Source organism: Heliangelus exortis, chromosome 2 (genome assembly GCF_036169615.1).
Source record: "Heliangelus exortis chromosome 2, bHelExo1.hap1, whole genome shotgun sequence".
Taxonomy (NCBI): domain Eukaryota; kingdom Metazoa; phylum Chordata; class Aves; order Apodiformes; family Trochilidae; genus Heliangelus; species Heliangelus exortis.
In genome coordinates, this window is record NC_092423.1 from 21898129 (window position 1) to 21916647 (window position 18519).

At 38.4% G+C, this 18519-nt stretch overlaps 1 protein-coding gene across 1 annotated transcript; it reads left to right on the top strand.

Annotated features, from left to right (window-relative positions):
- Positions 1-35: 35 nt before the first annotated feature.
- Positions 36-18021, top strand: CROT (carnitine O-octanoyltransferase). The gene is made up of 17 exons (XM_071735157.1): positions 36-146; positions 1213-1336; positions 3180-3304; positions 4205-4386; positions 4573-4697; positions 7230-7338; positions 9219-9312; positions 9407-9532; positions 9974-10075; positions 10685-10768; positions 10868-10975; positions 11261-11391; positions 12795-12918; positions 14134-14212; positions 15044-15137; positions 15311-15430; positions 16521-18021. The coding sequence occupies exons 2-17, from the start codon at positions 1222-1224 to the stop codon at positions 16639-16641; spliced, it is 1839 nt and encodes a 612-aa protein (XP_071591258.1). The 5' UTR covers positions 36-146; positions 1213-1221; the 3' UTR covers positions 16642-18021.
- The last annotated feature ends 498 nt before the right edge of the window (positions 18022-18519 follow it).

The window sequence follows — 18519 nt, forward strand, 5'->3', positions numbered from 1 at the left end:
CCCGGCAGCCCCTCGGCTATCGCCTCCCCACGGCCGCCCCGCCCCGCCCGGCTTCCGGGCCGCTTGAAAACTGGGGCAGAGGAGAAGGCAGCCAGCGAGCCAGCCGGGTAGCCTGCTGAGGGGGAGGCCGTCCCGGCCAGGCCAAGGTAAGCGGTGAGGGGCCACCGGAGACCTCCGCCGGCTTCTTTCATTGGGGCTGGTGCGGCTCGAATGTCTCCTTATCCCCCGGCCTCAGCCCTGTCCGCCCGAGCCTCTCCGGGCATCTCCCCGGCGCCGGCCCTGAGCTGCCGCAGACGTTTCTGTGATGCAGCGGCGGTGGCCCTGGGCCCTGCTTGGCCCTATCCCGCCCTGGGCCTCCGTTCCGCCGGGCGGGCAGCGCTGGGGTCGGGGGGCTCGGCGGGGGCTGCGCCCCTTCCTCGGCTGCGGGCGTCCTGCGTGATGGCGGCTGCCAGCTGGGCTGGGCACCAGTCGCCGGGCGAGGGATTTCCCCGTTCCCCGTGTCAGCCTCTGGTCTCGGTGGGTGTGCCAGAGCAGGCTGCCTTCTCGGGAAAGAAAGCAAAGGCCTGGTGTCGGTTCATCGCGACGTACCCCGAGACGGCATCAATATCCTCCTGCCTGGTCATGGTTTCCCCTGTTGTGTGTATGCCCCTTGTGGCTTCAGGCCACCAAGGAATCCTCAATCCTGAATTTGTCAGGGAATGATGCCCTGGTTTATGCGGAGCGGGTGAAACAACTGCGGTTACTTGGTAGGTAGAAAAAGAGGCTGAGGGAGAGACAGCATTACTCTCTACAGGTACCTGCAAGCAGGCTCTAGTGAGGTGGGTGTTGGTCTGTTCTCCCAGGGAACAAGCCATAGAACAAGAGGAAAGTGGCATCAAGTTGTGCCAGGGGAGGTTTAGATTGGATGTTAAGGAAGATTTCTTTACAGAGAAGGTTGTCAGGCACTGGAAGAGGCTGCCCAGGGAAGTGGTAGATTCACCGTCCCTGGTGGTATTTAAAAGACATACAGACATGGTTTAGTGGTGGACTTGGCAGTGCTAGGTTAACTGGAATTGATCTTACAGGTCTTTTCCAGCCCAAACAATGTTGTTGTTCTATGATGTGTGTCTTTTATTATGTAATTGGATGGGAGTAGGGAGGAGAATTATCACAGTATGGGGAGGTACATCATCTAGCAGGTTTTATTAACAGTCTGTTGGTGTTGTGCTGCAGATCTGCATAATGGAAAAGCAAGTGCTTGAGTCCTCTGAGGAGCGAACATTTCAGTACCAAGATTCTCTGCCTTCCCTGCCAGTACCTCCTCTTGATGAATCTTTAAGTAAATACCTTGATGCAGGTAATGACTTAATATTTTAATAGTAGCATTCTGTGTGCTGTTGTAGCCAGGCTTATTTGAAGATGTTTGCACAGAGATATGTAGAGACAGCTGGTATCAACTGAGTAGTGGAAATGGCCCAGTAGATGGTAATAGTTCTTTTGTTGTTGTTATGGCATCAAATTTTGAGGCTTAAAAATGTTAAAATGGTTGTTCTTTAAGTTAATAAGTAGCTCTCACGGAGTGATAAAATCTGACGGTGAACTTGGTTGCTCTTGTTTTCTGATTCTGCTCTTTGTTTTCATAAGCATGTTATCACGTCTTTTTTTACTTGCTGAAGTTACTTCCTATTTACTGTTCTTTGTATCTCAGTCATTCTGTAATTTTGATCATCATTGTTGGTTCCTTTTAGTCTCACTGGAGGTTGGAGGAAAGTTAGTCCAGCGCTTTTTGTTCTGGCACACTCTTCCCTTGTTCAAATCACTCAAATCCAGGATTTGCAGTGCACAGTTCTAGGCACTAGCTCAGTGTTTCTCAGTGCTTAAGCTCTTCATTTGTTTAGTCTGTGAAGTTGAATGAAGAAAGGAAGGTGGTTCTGAAGAGCAGAACTCAGAATCATTCTGTGGAAACTCCTGTTGGAGGAGGACCTCAGGCACTTAACATTAATGTCTGCCTCTTGGTGAAGCACTTGTCTGTTTAAAGTCAGTCAGCTGGAAAAGCTGGACAAAGTACGTGTCAGAAGGTGCCTTATTGAGGGCTTTACAGTAGCTTCCTCTGCTTTGGATTCAGGATGACTAATCTTGTTTTGAAGGTAGGCTGTGAGCAGAGAAGGTGGCCATAGCTATATTGTTGGACTGGGGAAGAAAAGGCTCTTGAGGAGCAGAGCAAAAAAGAGAGCCAGACACCATCCAGAAACAGAACAAGAGGTGATGGCAACAAATTGAATGAAATACAAGAAATATCTTTGAAACTTGAGAATATTATTTTTATTGTGAGGGTGGTTAAGTACTGGAACAGGTTGCTACCAGGGACGTTGTAGTCTCCATCCTTGGAGATACTCAAAACCCAACACAGACCTGAGCACCCTGGTGAAGAAGAAAGTAGTGGTTGCAGGCAAGCAGTGATAATTGCAGCAAGACACAGTTGTGAGGAAGTAAGATTTTAATTTTAGAATGATGTGTTTGAGACCTTGCCTGGCTGAAGCTCTACTGTTACTTACAAAGGCTAGATTAAAGCTGATACAGATATGTGATAACTAAAAATTAAATAAGTATCCTTCCTTATTTCTTAACCACTAGGGTTAGCACTAGCAAGGCAGACAAGAAATGTGCCTGTGTAGAAGCTGTTATCAGCAGTGCCTGTTACTGGACATAGATTTCTGGTAAGAAGGCTTTAAGGAGGATTTTAAACCATGACTAGTCTTTTAAAAATGAAGACAAGTAGCTTATGGCTGGTGCAGTAGGGTGGCAGACACGTGGCTCAATGTATTAATTTACAAACAAAGTTTCTGTAGACTTAGTTGTTCTGTGAGTTCTGTGGCAGCTGATGGAGTTGCAGAATTCCACAGTAGTTCTAAGCTACAGTTTTAAATATATGGGATTTAGTTATCTGTTAGTTTTTTCAGGTTTTTAGCAATTTCTTTCATTTATTAACATCTGTATTTATTTAAGGTATGTATTTATGTTTTATTGGAACATGCTGTGATTTATTCACAGATTTCTAAAAGATGTTTTCCCTTCAAATATTTGTTTTAGAAAAATAATTTTTTTGTATTTTCATCCACATCCTGATTGTGCATATCTGAATCTTGAAACAAATCTCAGTATTCAGTTGTCCTTAGAATAAAAACATTTCCTTTTTACAGTGAAACCATTTCTAAATCAGGAAGAATATGAAAGAACTGAGAATATTGTTAAAAATTTTGAAAATGGGATTGGGAAAGAGTTGCATCAGAAATTACTGGAAAGAGCTAAAACCAGGCGGAATTGGGTATGTATTTAGATATATAAGAAATCAAATTTCACCTTATGGAAAGTTGGTAGTTCAGGACATAATTTAGACAGCCATTTAGGTTTTTTAACCTTAGGATATTCCTTGTATCTGCTTCGTGGCCTATGGATACGGATACATTCACTTATATAGGTGTGATTCATTATTTACAAAGTTGAGTGGCTAGGAGAGTTTACTAGGTGAAATGTTATGTTACTTACCAGCTTTTGAATACTTTTAGTCTCCTGTCACCTCTCTCCCCTCTCTCTTCAACCTGTTCCCCAACCCTCCCCCCCCCCAAATTAAAAAAAAAAAAAAAGTCTGGTCTCTATCTCTCTATCTTTCTTTCCTGAAGAAAGCTTTGTGGCAGTATTTTAAAGTTTTCTTACAAAAGAGAAAGAGACACAGGGGGAGTCATAACCAAGTGGTATTTGTGAGGACTTTGTAAATCTTTATGATACACTCTGGAGTGAGGATTTTCAGATGGTGATAGAAAAAATATTTTATGAAATGTCTGTCCCAGATTCTCTCTCACACAAATCTCCTTTCCTTTTGTTCGTCATGCAGTAATCTGATATTTTCAGCAGCAACAGCTGACATCTGTAAGAGTTTAAGATGATGAATATGGGGGAAGAACTCTTTATCATTATTTACATTTTAGTAGTCTTAAGCAATACTGAATTTTATTCCAAGCTTGAAAATAGAAAAGCTAGATTTGTCATTTCTCTCAGCAGTTAATTTTGAATGTATCCTGCTTCCCTGCTACATAGAAACTACTATTCAAAATATTTTTAAAAAGAAGTAGTAGTAGTAAAAAAGGCAGGCAGTTGAGCAATCAGATGATTATTAAAGACTAATGACTATAACTTAGTTCTGACTCCAAATGCTTTTCATTTTCAGCTGGAGGACTGGTGGCTGAATGTAGCTTATCTTGATCTTCGCATATCGACTCAAATACACTGTAATATGGGGGGCCCTGGCCCCTATATTGAAAGCTGCTGGCCACCCGAAGAGGGCAGTCAGATAGCAAGAGCATCAGTGCATATATGGCATACCCTGCAATACTGGCATCTATTACGAGTGTAAGACTTAAGAAAAAATAATTTATTTTAAATACTAATTAATTATCTGTATGTACTTTAGTTGCAAAAATGTGTTTATGTTAATTGGCATCCATTCTCTGTCATAAAAAATGGGTTAATTTTGATTTATTTCCTTGCATAATGATAATGTCTCTTTTATAATTTTGATGTGTTTGTTTACTACAGAGAGAAAGTGCCTGTTGAGAGATCTGGGAGTGCTGTTCTAGACATGAACCAATTTCGAAAGCTCTTCTGCACTTGCAAAATTCCTGGAATTACCAGAGACTCAATCAGCTGTTATTTTAAAACTGGTAAACAAATGCAAATTGCAGCTTAATATAAGCAAATTATTTGGTATTAGTGGGCTAATGGGGTGGTCATTTTAACCATAAAATACTTGCTTCCTCAAGCACTAAATCAGATACTAGTTGTTGAGCACTTACATAAGTAAGGAAAGACTCTAATCTACAAATGGCCTTTTTGGTCTAATATTTAGTATTTTCTAAATAAGATCAAAAGAAAGCTCTGCTTCAAATTGTATGTTACCAGCCTGATGCCAGCATTAGGAATTAAAATAAGACAAATTCCATGTGTTACACATGTGGGTGTATTCTGCATGTTCTACAGACAGAATTTCAGCAGCAGTACTAATTGCATCTTTTTTCCACAGAATGTCTCTCATGTGTGCTTCATACGTTCTGTTGGGATAATTCTTCATTTTCTGTCATTGTGCTGTTTCTTGGCTTGGTCAGCCATTCCTGTTTGGAAGTGTTTCATAGTGCTTCTTGAAGCCATTCTATTAGAATCCCAGCAGTTTACTGGAGTGCAGGATCAAGAGCTAGGGTAAAAGTGTGATGCTAACTCCACTAACAGATACTGTAGGATTAATAATTAACTAACTGATATAGTAACACCCTTCCCACACACATTCTGATGCTTTCAGAGTTGTTCAGCAGTGTCACTATAGATAATAATGGGAGAGGTGAATTCCTGTAAGACTGGGGAATTCAAGGAGGTATTGCCATGTGCCGTAGAAAATACACAAAATTTCCATACCACAGGGTATGATGAGAAAATGCAAAGTTGAAGGCACGTTTCAAGGGTTTCATCTTAGCATTACAGCTGAAGGGTCAGTTTGAATATTCAGAACATACAGGAAACATTCAAAGAGTAGAAATTCAGTATTCTATTCTGATTACAGTAAAAAGTCATTATCCTGTGGTGATACAGTTTGTAATTTATGTCCATTTTTTACCTTAAAATACTGTAAGAAATGGATTAAACAATCTTGCTTATATAATTTTTTGTTCATGTTATACATGGCAGATGATGCCTCTGGATGAAATATGTAGTCCATCTGGTTGTCTTGGTTCTCTTTGAAATATAGAGCAATAGGAACACTTCAGAGAAGGGCTTTTGCTGTCAAATTATGGAGATATTTGAGATGGGCAGAAGAAATTGCCATCTGGAGAGGGCTGTGTTATTCTTCTTTGACTATAGAGGGAACTGACATAGTTGAAACACTTAAAGAAGTATACAGGTTGCAGGGTAGTGGACTTAAAATTCAACAGGTAATCTCACCTTGAAGTCAAAGACCTCACTAAAAGCCAAGAGAGCTCTATCAGCGGAACCTGGAGAGCCATTTGGTGGAGGCTGCAATGGACATGTTAACAAGAACAGGTGAAGAGCTCATTAGATGTCATTGAGTGCATTGGGTAGAGCTCTCCCAACTGTAGTGACACACTACATTCCAGACATGTTATTTCCAAACTTAATTCTACCCCTTGTATTACACAGCTATGATTAGGAGTATCCTTGCTAAAGTAACTGAATTTGATGTAACCCCTTCTGATTTTTGTAATGTTAGCAAATAATTTCATGATTTAGGTTTACATGAAATGACAAATTCTCTGCTCTAGAATGTCTTTAATAGGGTATGTATTGAATTATATTATTTGATTTGGAAAGCAAGACCATGAAGCTATCTTAGGACTTCTGTGAATGCCCATTCAATTAAATACTTGTGGGTATACATTGTAGCATACATCTCTTCTTTTTACTGGGGTGGAGTACTGGACTAAGAGAGATATAGCACAGTGGTTCAGTTTAGGAAAAATATAGCAGTGTTTCTTGGGATTTTAACATCTGTTCTTGGTCAGGATCTTTTCTGATAAAATCTTTGTTTTGTCTTATTTCTAGACGGGCAGATTCAATAAGGCAATGTTATGCAACATACCTGGCCTAGTGTGGGCTGGTACCACCTGGGTTTCTGTATAGTGGCCAAATTGGTGTGCCAGTGTTCCCTTTCTACAGATTTGTAGATTGCAAGTCAGGTCTGATTGATCATCTCATCTTGAGCTGCATAACTGAAACTGGTAGCATAAACACTGACAACCAAAGAACTCAATTTTCTGCGAAGTGTGGTAGCATCAGGCTTGGTGCATTATATTCATCCCTTTTGGAAAAAAAAAACAACAAACAAACTCCAGAGAAATGTTGCTAGATGAATTTTGAGCAAACAAGAGTCCTTTCAGTAGAGCCTACAAGGTATATAAAGGAAATACATTTGCTGGTAGGTAATGACAACGACTTGAAATAGTTAATAAAAGTGAAAATTATGTACTCCTGTGTATCTTTTTCTGACAGTTTAAAAAATGGCTTCAAATTTGCAGTAGGATCATACAATCGGAATGTTAGTCTTTTTTCTTCTGTCTGGATGAAGTCTGCCTGCATTTTGAATAAAAAAATAGGTCTGTAGGACTTCATGAGTGTTTTTCCCGTATCTGCCACTCATTTTATCCCCACAGTTGGATTTTTGTGTTTTGTTTTCTGTTTCATTTCAGAGACTGAAGGTGAATGCCCATCTCACTTAATAGTCCTGTCTCGAGGTAGAGTGTTTGCATTTGATGTTATACATGAAGGCAGTATGCTGACGACTCCAGAGATTCTCAGGTTTTCAAACTACCTTTTTTCAAATGAACTGTCCTAATTAAGCCACATAGCAAAGACAGTCTTTCTTTTTCTGTTCCCTCCACCCCAAAGCATTAGATATGAGAGAGGCCACAGCTTTTCTTGTAGCTGAGGGTTCAGATTTGAGTAAATTATTTAGTGGATGGCATCCTCTTGCCATGAAGCATGATGATCATGTACTATTCTTGGCCTGGAATTATTAGACTATAAGTAACATCATTCCTTTCAGGACCACTCCATATTAATAATTCCCTTATTGCTATTTAGTCATTATTAAAGATGAAGCACCACTGTCACATTGTTACAAATCTAATACACTTGTGGTAGTGTTTCACGAGGGTGAAGGGGTTGAAATTCCTGTTGGTGGGGGCAGCAGAGTCCAAAATTACAGTATACACTGACTTGCTGCTAGCTGCAGAGCAGTATAGCAGCATTTCACTTGCATTTCTTTTCTTTGCATCAGCCCTGTAAAAAACAGCTGTGTTTGTGGCTCTTCTCATATTCCTGAGCTGCAAAGGAACAGAGAGAAACAATTTGGTTCTTTAAATGGTAAATATTGGTCCTGCTACAACTGGCAATGTTTAAAGCTTTTCCATGCTGCATCTCAACACTCCCAGTAGTATGCAGAGGCTCTGGCTTTTCAAATTGGCAATGCAGTAGTAGCTATAAGGTATTTTGCTCTGTTGGTCAAACTGCTTTGTATATGACATACAGAGAGGTTTTCAGTGTAAGTCTCTTGGGATCAGTTTGGGATCTGTATGCATGTACTTGCTATAGAGGAGCTGTGCATTTCATACAGCAATAACTTACTCTTTGTGCTGTTTAAAGAGCACAACTTTAAAGAGCACAACTTACTCAAAGTGCTGTTTAAAGAGCACAATTTTTGTAATTAAAATTGGCCAAAGTTAGATGGCCAAATTCCTTAGGTAAGAGAAAAACTAGTTAGAGAAACCCAAAAATAATTTTTGGGAATCTGGTACTTTAAGATATTTCTACATGTTCTTCTAATTTCAGTAGTTGTACCTGGTAGATCAAGCAAGTAAAAAGAGAGAAACACCTAGAATACAGAGAAAAAAACATAAAGCTTTCTATTGTCTATAGAAACTGTTTGGTTTTGGTTTTTTGTTTGTTTGCTTTTTATTTGTTTGTTTTTTCGTTTCTATTGGTTTTTTTTTTGTAACATCAACATGGGTATCTTATGTTTTTGTCAACTGTGTAACTAATGTTGAGTAGTGAAGTTTAATGGGCAAGAACACCAGAACAAAGGTCAAGACAGATTAAACACCTGTAGTTTTTTTAACATCTAGAACATGAAAAACTGAATTTGCAAATTTAAAAATTAGCTCTCTATAGTTTTTGAAAGAGCAAATGTGAAGAAGAGGAAGGGAGAGGATTATTCTTGTGTAGTTCATTCTTTCTGTTCAGGCTGTCTTGTAGCTACTCTTTTGCTTTAGATTTCAGAGTTTATCTTGAGTGGAAGTTTTCCCCTTCTATCAGATGAGTTGCCGTAAAAGCTGCAAACTTGCAGCATTGCAGGTGGCTGCTGCTCAGTATAATTTGATCTGCACAGCTGAAGTCTTAAATCTAATTTTAAGTGCATACGTAACATTTAGGATCATAATTGTTTACATGTAAGTTTGTAGTGGGCTGGTAGCTGCAATTTCAATTAACCATTAATGGTTAATGGTGAAAACACGTAGGAGGCCTTCAGCTGCCCTTAGGGTCTGTGGGAACTGATTCATGCGTCACATTAACTTGTGAAAAAACGCTTGAGCTTGGCAAAAAACAGAGATAAAAAAAATTACTTTTATCTTCTGTCCATATGTTCTTTGTTGACTTCAGTTTTTGAAATCTTCTTATAGGCAACTTGCATATATCCAGAAAAGATGCCACAGTGAACCGGATGGACCAGGACTGGCAGCCTTAACAAGCAATGAAAGAACAAAATGGGCAGAGGTGGGAGTAATTTAATGGTTAATTCCTCAGAAAAGCACTGTGATCACTGGAAATGCATTACTTCACTTAGCTTTGTCTTTTTTGTGTTGTGTAGTTACGTCAATATTTGATTGATCTTGATCCAAAGAACTTGGCTCTTCTGGAAAAAATTGAGAGAAGCTTGTTTGTGGTCGCCTTGGATGATGCTAGTCCCCATGCAACTCCTGAAGACTACTCTGAGGTAGCTAAGTGTTTTGATAATGCAGATCTGGTATTGATTATACAAAAATTTCTTCTGCATATGTGCATGGTCTTTCTATAGTGAAGTAGCACTTTTCCAGAACAGAGTAAATGAAGCAGGTAAGTGTGCAGATGGTGCTTTCCATTGATCTGTAGGATTACTTGAATAGCATGAATGTTAGAGCATTGGAAGTAGGAATGGCTGAGATCTGTCTTCGTAACCTTTTAGACCTCTCTGCTTCAGGTTCCTGAGAAATACACTCATCAACTTGTTTACCACTTGCAATTTAAACATTTAGACTAATAATTATGTTAAATTTTCAACCGGATGAAAATGTCTTACCTCTCAGGGAAGCCTCACCATCTTAGTCTGGGCTTAGCTGGCAGAAGTTGGCAGTGTACTCGGTGCTGTTGAAAACCCACACTCTCACTTTTGCTTTAGGTTACAAGTCTGGGGCTAGCAGGTGATCCGACTATACGCTGGGGAGATAAATCCTACAATTCCATATTCTTTTCCAATGGAACCTGTAGCATATGCTGTGATGTAAGTTGAAAAAATTGCACCCACCTGTCTTAATTTAAAAATGCTTGAGAGATTTATAAGCTCTTAATTTCAGAGTATTATTTTTAAAATTAATTTGTTCCTTTTTAGTGTAGCTTTGTTTAGTAGGTACCTTGTCTGGCAAAAGCAGTCTGCCTTCATAGTGTTTGATACTATACCATACTTGAACTAGGAATGTGAGTTCTGCAACCATTATCTTAATTTTAAAAGTATTTAATGGGAGAGTTCCAAAGACAAAAATAAAAGGACAAGAGGGCTTAAAACTAACTCCTTGTCTTAGGTACCTATTTGAATAGCTATTAAACTTGGATTTTTAAAAAAATTTATTACTGAATGGCCAGAAGGGCCTACATCCTTCCTGAAATCTGCTTCTCTACAGCAGTAGTGTATTGTTCCTCCCTATCTGGCTGCAGAGCAGTCAAAACAGCAAGTGGACTTATTGGAGTTCTCTATACATTGTGGAACTAGAAAAACAGGTTCATGCCTGTGTGATGAAGTTGTTGGTCTGCAGGGAAAAGAATGGGGTAGGGAAAAAAGAGATTTGATCATCTAGTAGTTATGCAAATAACATGATATCTTGTATGATTCCAGCATTCTCCTTTAGATGCCATGGCTGTAATTACCATGCTTGCGAATACCGAAAAGAAGATCATTGAAAATGATGGAAAATGGAAGGTATCTATCATTTCAACTTGCTGGTGGATTAGTTAATGCATCTTCTCCTATGGATAACATGTTCTGTGTTTCTCTTTCTTTGTGTCTGTATCCTCCCAGGGTTCAGATAAAGTGAGGGATATTCCGTGGCCAGAGGAACTTGTATTTACATTGGATCAAAAACTTAAAACTGAAATTGGACATACTAAAGAATGGTATTACAAAAAGGTCGAATTTCTTGATTCTCTTATTAAATGTCACTGTTTGTTTTGTTGTTTGTTTGGGTTTTTTTCATTTTATTTAAATGTTTTAGCTGATGTTTCTCCGAGGTGGAGAGCAGGGATGAATTTATTATTAATCATAGAATCATCATGGTTGGAAAGTTTGAATCAGGGAATAAGTACCATGGTTACATTTTTTACTTGTTGATTTATGTTGATTGTGTTTTATTTGAAGTGGGTGAAGTTGTGATATTGCTTGAATTCTATGGCTTTTCCTGCTTTTTTATAACAGGTATCTGATGTGCAGATAGTGACTTATGCCTTCACATCCTTTGGCAAGGGACTGATTAAAAAGAAGAAACTTCATCCTGATACTTTTGTGCAGCTTGCCCTTCAGCTGGCTTTCTACAAATGCCATGGACGGTAGGAAAAGCTCATCAACTATAGTAGGAATTAAAAAACCAGACTCTTGAATAAAGGAGTGGATCTGGAGATAAAATGCAGTGGACTTGCAGTGCTACTGTGTAATTTCCTATGCTCATATAAGAATGAAGAAGTAAGAGCTTTTTACTCTACAGACTGAATAGGGCCTTACTTTTGTGCTATTGGTATCCATGGGTTAGTAGTGCTCTTGGCTTCAGAAGAATCGTGCCCTTGTGCCCACAGGTATCATGTGTGTGCATACTGTGGAATGGAGTGCAGAAGACAGGCCATGAAGTTGTGGATTTGGGATTTACAAAGTAAATAATTGGGCAAATGCCAAGAATGCAGTGGGTTAGGATTCTTTAATGCCAAACAATTTCACAGTTAGAAAATAGAGCTTTATCTGTAGCAAGTGACAGCCATCAGTAAAATGGTTAGTCTTCCAAGCCTGTAAAAAGCCTTGCAAATCTCAGTGACTCACTTGCTTTAGCACAGTTAGATGTAAAGATTTGATCAGAACAATAGAGCTATATATAGTGACCCTACAAATGTTTGGCTCTGGTTTTTTTGTGTGTGTTATTTATTTTGTATTATTTGTAAAAGCCAGTGTTCTTCCTGGTATTAGTGATCCAAAATTTCTCTTTGCTAAATTGCACTGACTAAGGCTTCTTTAAGTCAGCACAATGTCACAAGCATTGCTTGCTTCAGAAAAAGGAGTGTTTTGTCATGTGCACATACTGCTTAGTCACTGGAGATGCCTATCTTATCATTAGAAATGCCACTAGATCTCACTTTATTCCAATATTCAGCATACTGTCTGACTAAGATAGCTTGTTAGGTCTGTTCTAAACATGCAAGTGAGTTTCATGTAACCTGTATATTTAGTGGTAGACTGTCACAGGGCTGGGGATTCTCTAGGTAAAAGATGGATGTGTGTTAGTATGCAACAGGAAGGATTTGAGCCTTTTCCATATAAACACATTGGGAGACACTGCTTATTTCTAGTGTGTTTCAGTTTTTGAGTTTTTGGATAGTGTAGGTGGTTTCTTTTTAATGGAGATATGTAGCAAAACTGAAGCTTGAATAACACCAGTTTATTTACACTAGAGGATGGTAGATTATAGTCTGCAGAAAATAGCCATACAGCCCAGTCTTTTCAAGGCATGGTTACAGGAAGCACTGGCACATTCTCAGTCATCTTTCTCATAAAAGCTTGCAGAACTCCTTTCTGGGTTTTTCAGACACAAAATTTGAAGAAAAGTAGTTGGTTACTAATACTTCTAACTAGGCTAGATATATAGGATATTTCACAGATTTTAAAAAAAATTATTTTTTATTTTCTTCTTGGGAGAGCACACAGTTTTGTGAAATTAATGAGATATTCCCTTGTGTTCATATCTTAGCCCAGGCTGCTGTTACGAGACTGCCATGACGAGGCGTTTCTATCACGGCCGCACAGAGACCATAAGATCATGCACTGTGGAAGCAGTGGAGTGGTGCAAGTCCATGCTGGATCCTTCTGAGAGTGTAAATGCTGAAATCCTACTTAATCATCATGTGTTTAGAAGGCTTCTCATTTGATCTGCTTAACACTAATTTTGCTGTTGTGTCATTAATGGGAGTTGGCCTATTTTCAGTGAAACACATTTCAGATGTTGGGTTGGTTGAAGTATGGCTTTGGTGATTGTGACTGAGGTGAGCTGTCATGCAGGATTGTTTGATTTTTCTATCCTATTTACTTTTTGGTTTCAAGAATGTAAGTGTCTTAACTTATATTCACACTGATTTTTTTCATACCTCAGAAAGTAACTGGGTTGGATCCTGTTCTGGATTAATATGTTTCAAGTGAAATCAGAAAATTTTAATCTAATAGCTGAGTCTGAGAGCAAGGCTGAAATCTAGTGGCAAGAGGGATGTATTCCAGAGTTTCTCTGAATAGCTGAACTTGTGACCTTTTTCTTTACCCAACAACTGCCCTCTCTGGTCCTTGGCTGGCAAAGTATGTCATGCCTTTATTGCCAAGTGAGAGCTGTACTAAAGCTCTCTCTCTGTTGTCCTCACTGTGCATTTCTCAGAGCCTGAGAAATGAAGCAAGTAGATTTTTGAGACAAAAGGCTATGTATCTTTAGGAAATGCAAAAGTTCTGTATGCATCTGAGAAACATGCAGGAATATAACTATCAGGAATTACATGTGATTGATAATTACAATATTGAATAACACATCTTAGTGGTCTTCACTAGCTTCTTTTGGCATGTGCAGCTTTAATACTCATTATTTTTACTATTATTCAAATCTGCTTTCTTATTGCACATATAGATTGCTTTTATTTCGCCACTCCTCAGTTATCAGGATTTTATGGCTAATACACACTGAGATTTGTTACTTCTAGCACTAACAGAAGCCTTTTTCTTTTTGTCATTTTAAATACCATCTCCAAAAATCTTCCTATTGCCATTTTTTCTTGATGAATTCTTGGAGATTAGGAAAATATTGAATTTGTTCAATAGTATTAAAATTAAGATGCTTAAAACTCTTAAAGTACAAGAAAATGCCAGAAGCTTAATTTCTAAGACTGTCTAATGTACATTTCAAGTTCCTCCATTTTCTTTTATGTAAAATTGCTATAAACTGTGAAAGAGAAAAACCTTCCAATCTGTGATTCCTGATGTGTTATTCCTCTGGGTTATTTTTTTCTTTTTCCTTTGTTTTTTTCTTGATCTGTCTCCTTTACTTTACACAGATTTACAACCGAGTACAGCTGATGAATAATGCATTTGCAAAGCATAACAAAATAAGGAAAGATTGTGAGAATGGAAAAGGTACTCCAGGATCAAGAGTTTTCTTGCTTTTGTGGTGTGGGGGGTTTTTTGTTTGTTTGCTTTGTTTGGGGTTTTTTTGTTTGCTTGTTTTTCTTTTTTTTTGTGGAAAAAATATGTTGATATGTTTTTATCTGTCTCTATTTTCAGCCCCAACAAAAACTGTCCCTTAACACTATTTTCTGTGTAAGGAGCTAAAACCTAGTCCTTGCTCCCTTACATATGCCCCCAAAGTTACATTAACTTTGAATATTAATTCATTTTTTCTGCCCAGCTAAACATTGTTTCAGAATACTTGGAAAGTAGGAAATGTGATCTTCTAAGGCAGAGGAGAGATTTGGGTGAAATTTAAACCCACTTGTGTTAGGCTATTCTATGAATGAAAGTGAGTAGCTGGGAAACAATCATCTGATGAACCTTCACCCTCTCTCCATCCTTCTTGGTGCATTATCTAGGCAGCTGTGGCCCTGAAAGCCTCCTTTTCACCTTGTCCACATAATTGCTAGTGAGCCAGTTTCGCTGTGTGGATCTCCTCCTTCTTGGTTGAAATGGAAGTTTTCTTGGGTTTCATTTCCCACAGAAACTGTGCTGGGTTTATATTACCTAGTTCATTTGCATTAGGGCTCAGTGTTGCAAGCTGAAAGTGGTGAAAACTTCTTAGAGCACATATTTGAGACATGGTTTTTTATGCTAGAATGTAAATCTTATTTTTTACTAGACTGTAATTTGTTTGTCCTTTAGCTCCTATTTGAGCTCCCAGCTACCCAGACCACAAGAAGAAGAAAAACAGGAAGTGCTGCTTTTAATGATGCAGTATTTGCATTTATTTGACAGGCTTTGATCGTCATCTTTTGGGTCTCCTACTCATAGCACAGGAGCAGGGACTGCCAGTGCCAGAACTCTATGTGGATAATGCCTTCACAGCCAGGTAATTTGTATTCTTGGCCTGTGGGGAGGTTGTATCCCATGATAGCAAGGACTTTGTTACATTGGTCTTCTGTCTGGTGATATCTTGATCTGGAGAACAAAACTTTTTTGTAAAGCTCACTTTGTTTTTAATTATCTCTAAAAGTGCTGGTATTGTTTTGTGTTGGTTTACAGTGGAGGAGGTGGGAATTTCGTTCTTTCAACCAGTCTGACTGGCTACAGTCATTTTACTGGATCTACGCTCCCTATGGTGCATCATGGCTATGGATTTTTTTATTCAATCAGAGAAGACAGGTAAGGATATAATTACATTTGGGCATGGTTCTGTCTCTCACAAAGGGAAAGGCAGCTAACAACTAGAATGAGGAAAGGAGAAGACAGAATAAACATTGCTGAATGTGTCAGAAAAGGTTAAGAAGTGAGGTATGTGAGAATAGAGACATTAATGTTCTGGGAAAATTTGTGGGAGGAAGTAAGAATGGTGGAGGTGAAGTCAGCACCAGGATACAATAAGCAAAAAGAGTGGGAAAGGTGAAAGAAGGGAGGAACAAAAGAAGTTAACTTACTTTTAAAGTTTTTGTCTTGGAGATCATTAAATGTAACATGGAAAGATTTTTCTTTAAAAAGTAGCAGTTGACAGAGATCAGGTAGAGTATAGGTGAGCACATTGTGCATCATTGTTGGCAGCTGGGCACACATTTCTTAACTCAAGACAGACCTCTTTCAGTAACAAAGAAAAGCTGAAGTGTTTGGCCTCACTACTCATAAGGTGGTAGGATTTGAAAAGATCCAGCTTTGGCTTATTGGTCTTATGGACAAAAGTTATTGGTTCTTAATGAAATGAAATAAAGCACTTTGTGTTGAGAACTTGCAACTTTGTGATTTAGGTGCATTTTGGATGACTTCTTTTTAAAGCTAAATATGGAATATGAGCAGAATTGATTCAGCTTGAGAACACAAACCATTTATACCTTGATCTCTGTAGCTCTGTTAGGATGAATAGAATTGGATAAAGATTTACCTTTTACTAGCTAAATAGGAAAAAGTTTTTTAAATATCAATCTAGTTGCAGAGAAGAAATTTAATTCACAATGTTTTCAAATATAAGCACAAAAGCTATATTTATATGACATAAAAGCTATGTCACTGTGTTTGTAGAAATGATATTTAAATCAAAGAGTCTATTTTCAAGATCCGTCAACATTATTGCTTCACAAAAGCACTAGGGATCTGAGTCCTTTATGAATGCTGAGACAGTATGTTTATGTGGTAATTTTTACTTCAGTTTTTATGTCAATAATTTCACATTTCAAGGTAATTTGTTTGACATCTGTCCTAGACTGGGACAATTAAGAATGGTAACTTCATTGTTTTCTATTGACAGGATCATCACTTGCTGTAATTCTTGGAAATCATGTCCAGAGACTGATGCAGAAGTGCTGTGTAGAACTGTGTACCAATGTTTCCAGGACATGCTACAATTAACTGTTGCAGCTCAGCTGTAAGGTTGATAATGATGTCTTTGCAAGGCCATGACTTATATGTAGTAATTACAACTGAAATGTTACTCAAGAGTACTGTTACACTCACACTAAGGCATTTAATGATCTTTGTGAAATCTACCTATTTTTTTTTTTTTTTTATGTACTGTGGTAACCGTATCTATTTAAGAGTAATGTAGCCATTTGCAACAACAATGCAACCAGTAGTACCTTATCTAAATAGAACTATGCAATAATAAAATATGCCTCAACAATGCAAACATACTTAAGAGACAGGGTGTTGGAAGTGAAGAATTCATGGTAGATTTGTAATTATGATCTTAGCAGTAGCACATAGAATGCTTTGTAGTCTACTGGTATTGTATGTGGAGCACTTAACAGTGTGGTTACTTTAAGGTGATTTGTTTCCTATTCATAGTGGCTTATGAAATGTAAGTGCTGCCTCTGTCAGCCTGTATGTTATTAAATAAATTATCTCTCATTTTGCTGCTGGAATGATGCCAAATAAATGTATCCACGAATGGGGACATTCCCACTATGTTTGTAGTATGAAAGCACTACACTCTGAAGTATTTTGAAAAAAGGATTTCTGAATAATAAAGCTAGAAAGAGTATGAGTTCCAGAGTTTTCATCTTCCACCAAACTGTGAACAGGTGCTGCTTGACACTAATAATGCACAACAAAAATAAGCACTGAATGCGGTTTGGTACTCTTTCCAGATTTTAAGACTTTGATTGCTCTGTTTCATCAGTTCTTTATTTTCCTGTCCTACAAAATAAATTCTTTTAAAAATCATCTTTGTATTGGTGGATGTGTGGGTTCACTGTGTAATACATAGCAAATAAACTTTGTGAAAGAGAGATGATCTTGGGAACAGATGAACTTGACACAGAGATTCTAAATTACCCATTGTTTTCTCTGGTTTTTGGGGTGGGTTTGAGAGAGAGCAGAGACTATCATTTGTTCTACAAAACCAACTGCAGCCTCAGCTAACATCAAACCAAGCTCTTTGCTTTCTGGAAGCTCTTCATATTTTTTTTCCATGCAGCAAGAACAGAGTTTCCCTTTTTGTTTCCTTCCTCAAAGCCTGATGATTCTCTGACTAATGGGCCAGTGTATGTCTGAAAACATTCTTGTTATTTCAGCCCTGTCTTCCTGTACTTTCTTGGACTGTTTGTACATCCTGTCTAAATTAAAACTGACAACTGTTTTTTTAATGGTTGATTTCTTGTACAAATTTCCCACAAAGTAAGAATCCATTCCTCTTCTGGAATGCTTATAATAACCTACTCTTTTTCTTGGAGGTAAATGGCTTTCTGAAATCTCTTAGTGAAGAATTAGAATTTTTGCTGAATGTTGCAATAAATTTTTTTTAAAAATAAGTATCACAGAATTGTTTTTGAGATGGGGGTAGGTAAGTTTGGTTTTTAGAGAAAATCTTGTTTCTGAGAAATAGTTTAATATCAAGAATATCCTTAAATATTTTTGTGCTAGGTTGACAATGTCTCAGTTCTTCCAAGCAACCTTCCTTCGATCATAGTCCCTTGTTTATGTTCTCCTTTGTACCATTGCTCTCCTCTCAAACTGCAGATGACAGTTTGCCATTCTGCTAAAAGCTGCAGGGTCAGCCCAGCATAGGGTCAGTTTCTGCTGCTTCTCTATGAGCCTGGGCTGCTGACAGGCCCATTGCTACCTGAGATCCTGAAGATTTCAAGGGCAGGGACACAGCCTCTGAGTTGCTTCCTGAAGGGGCCTCCTACAGCTACCCAGAAAATCTCTGGTCTTCTGGAGGGAATGTTGGGGCCTGTTATACAAGTAAGGAATAAATGGAAATACTTATTTTCATAGAAGTCTTCTATTCCAGTTTGGTATTTTAGTGC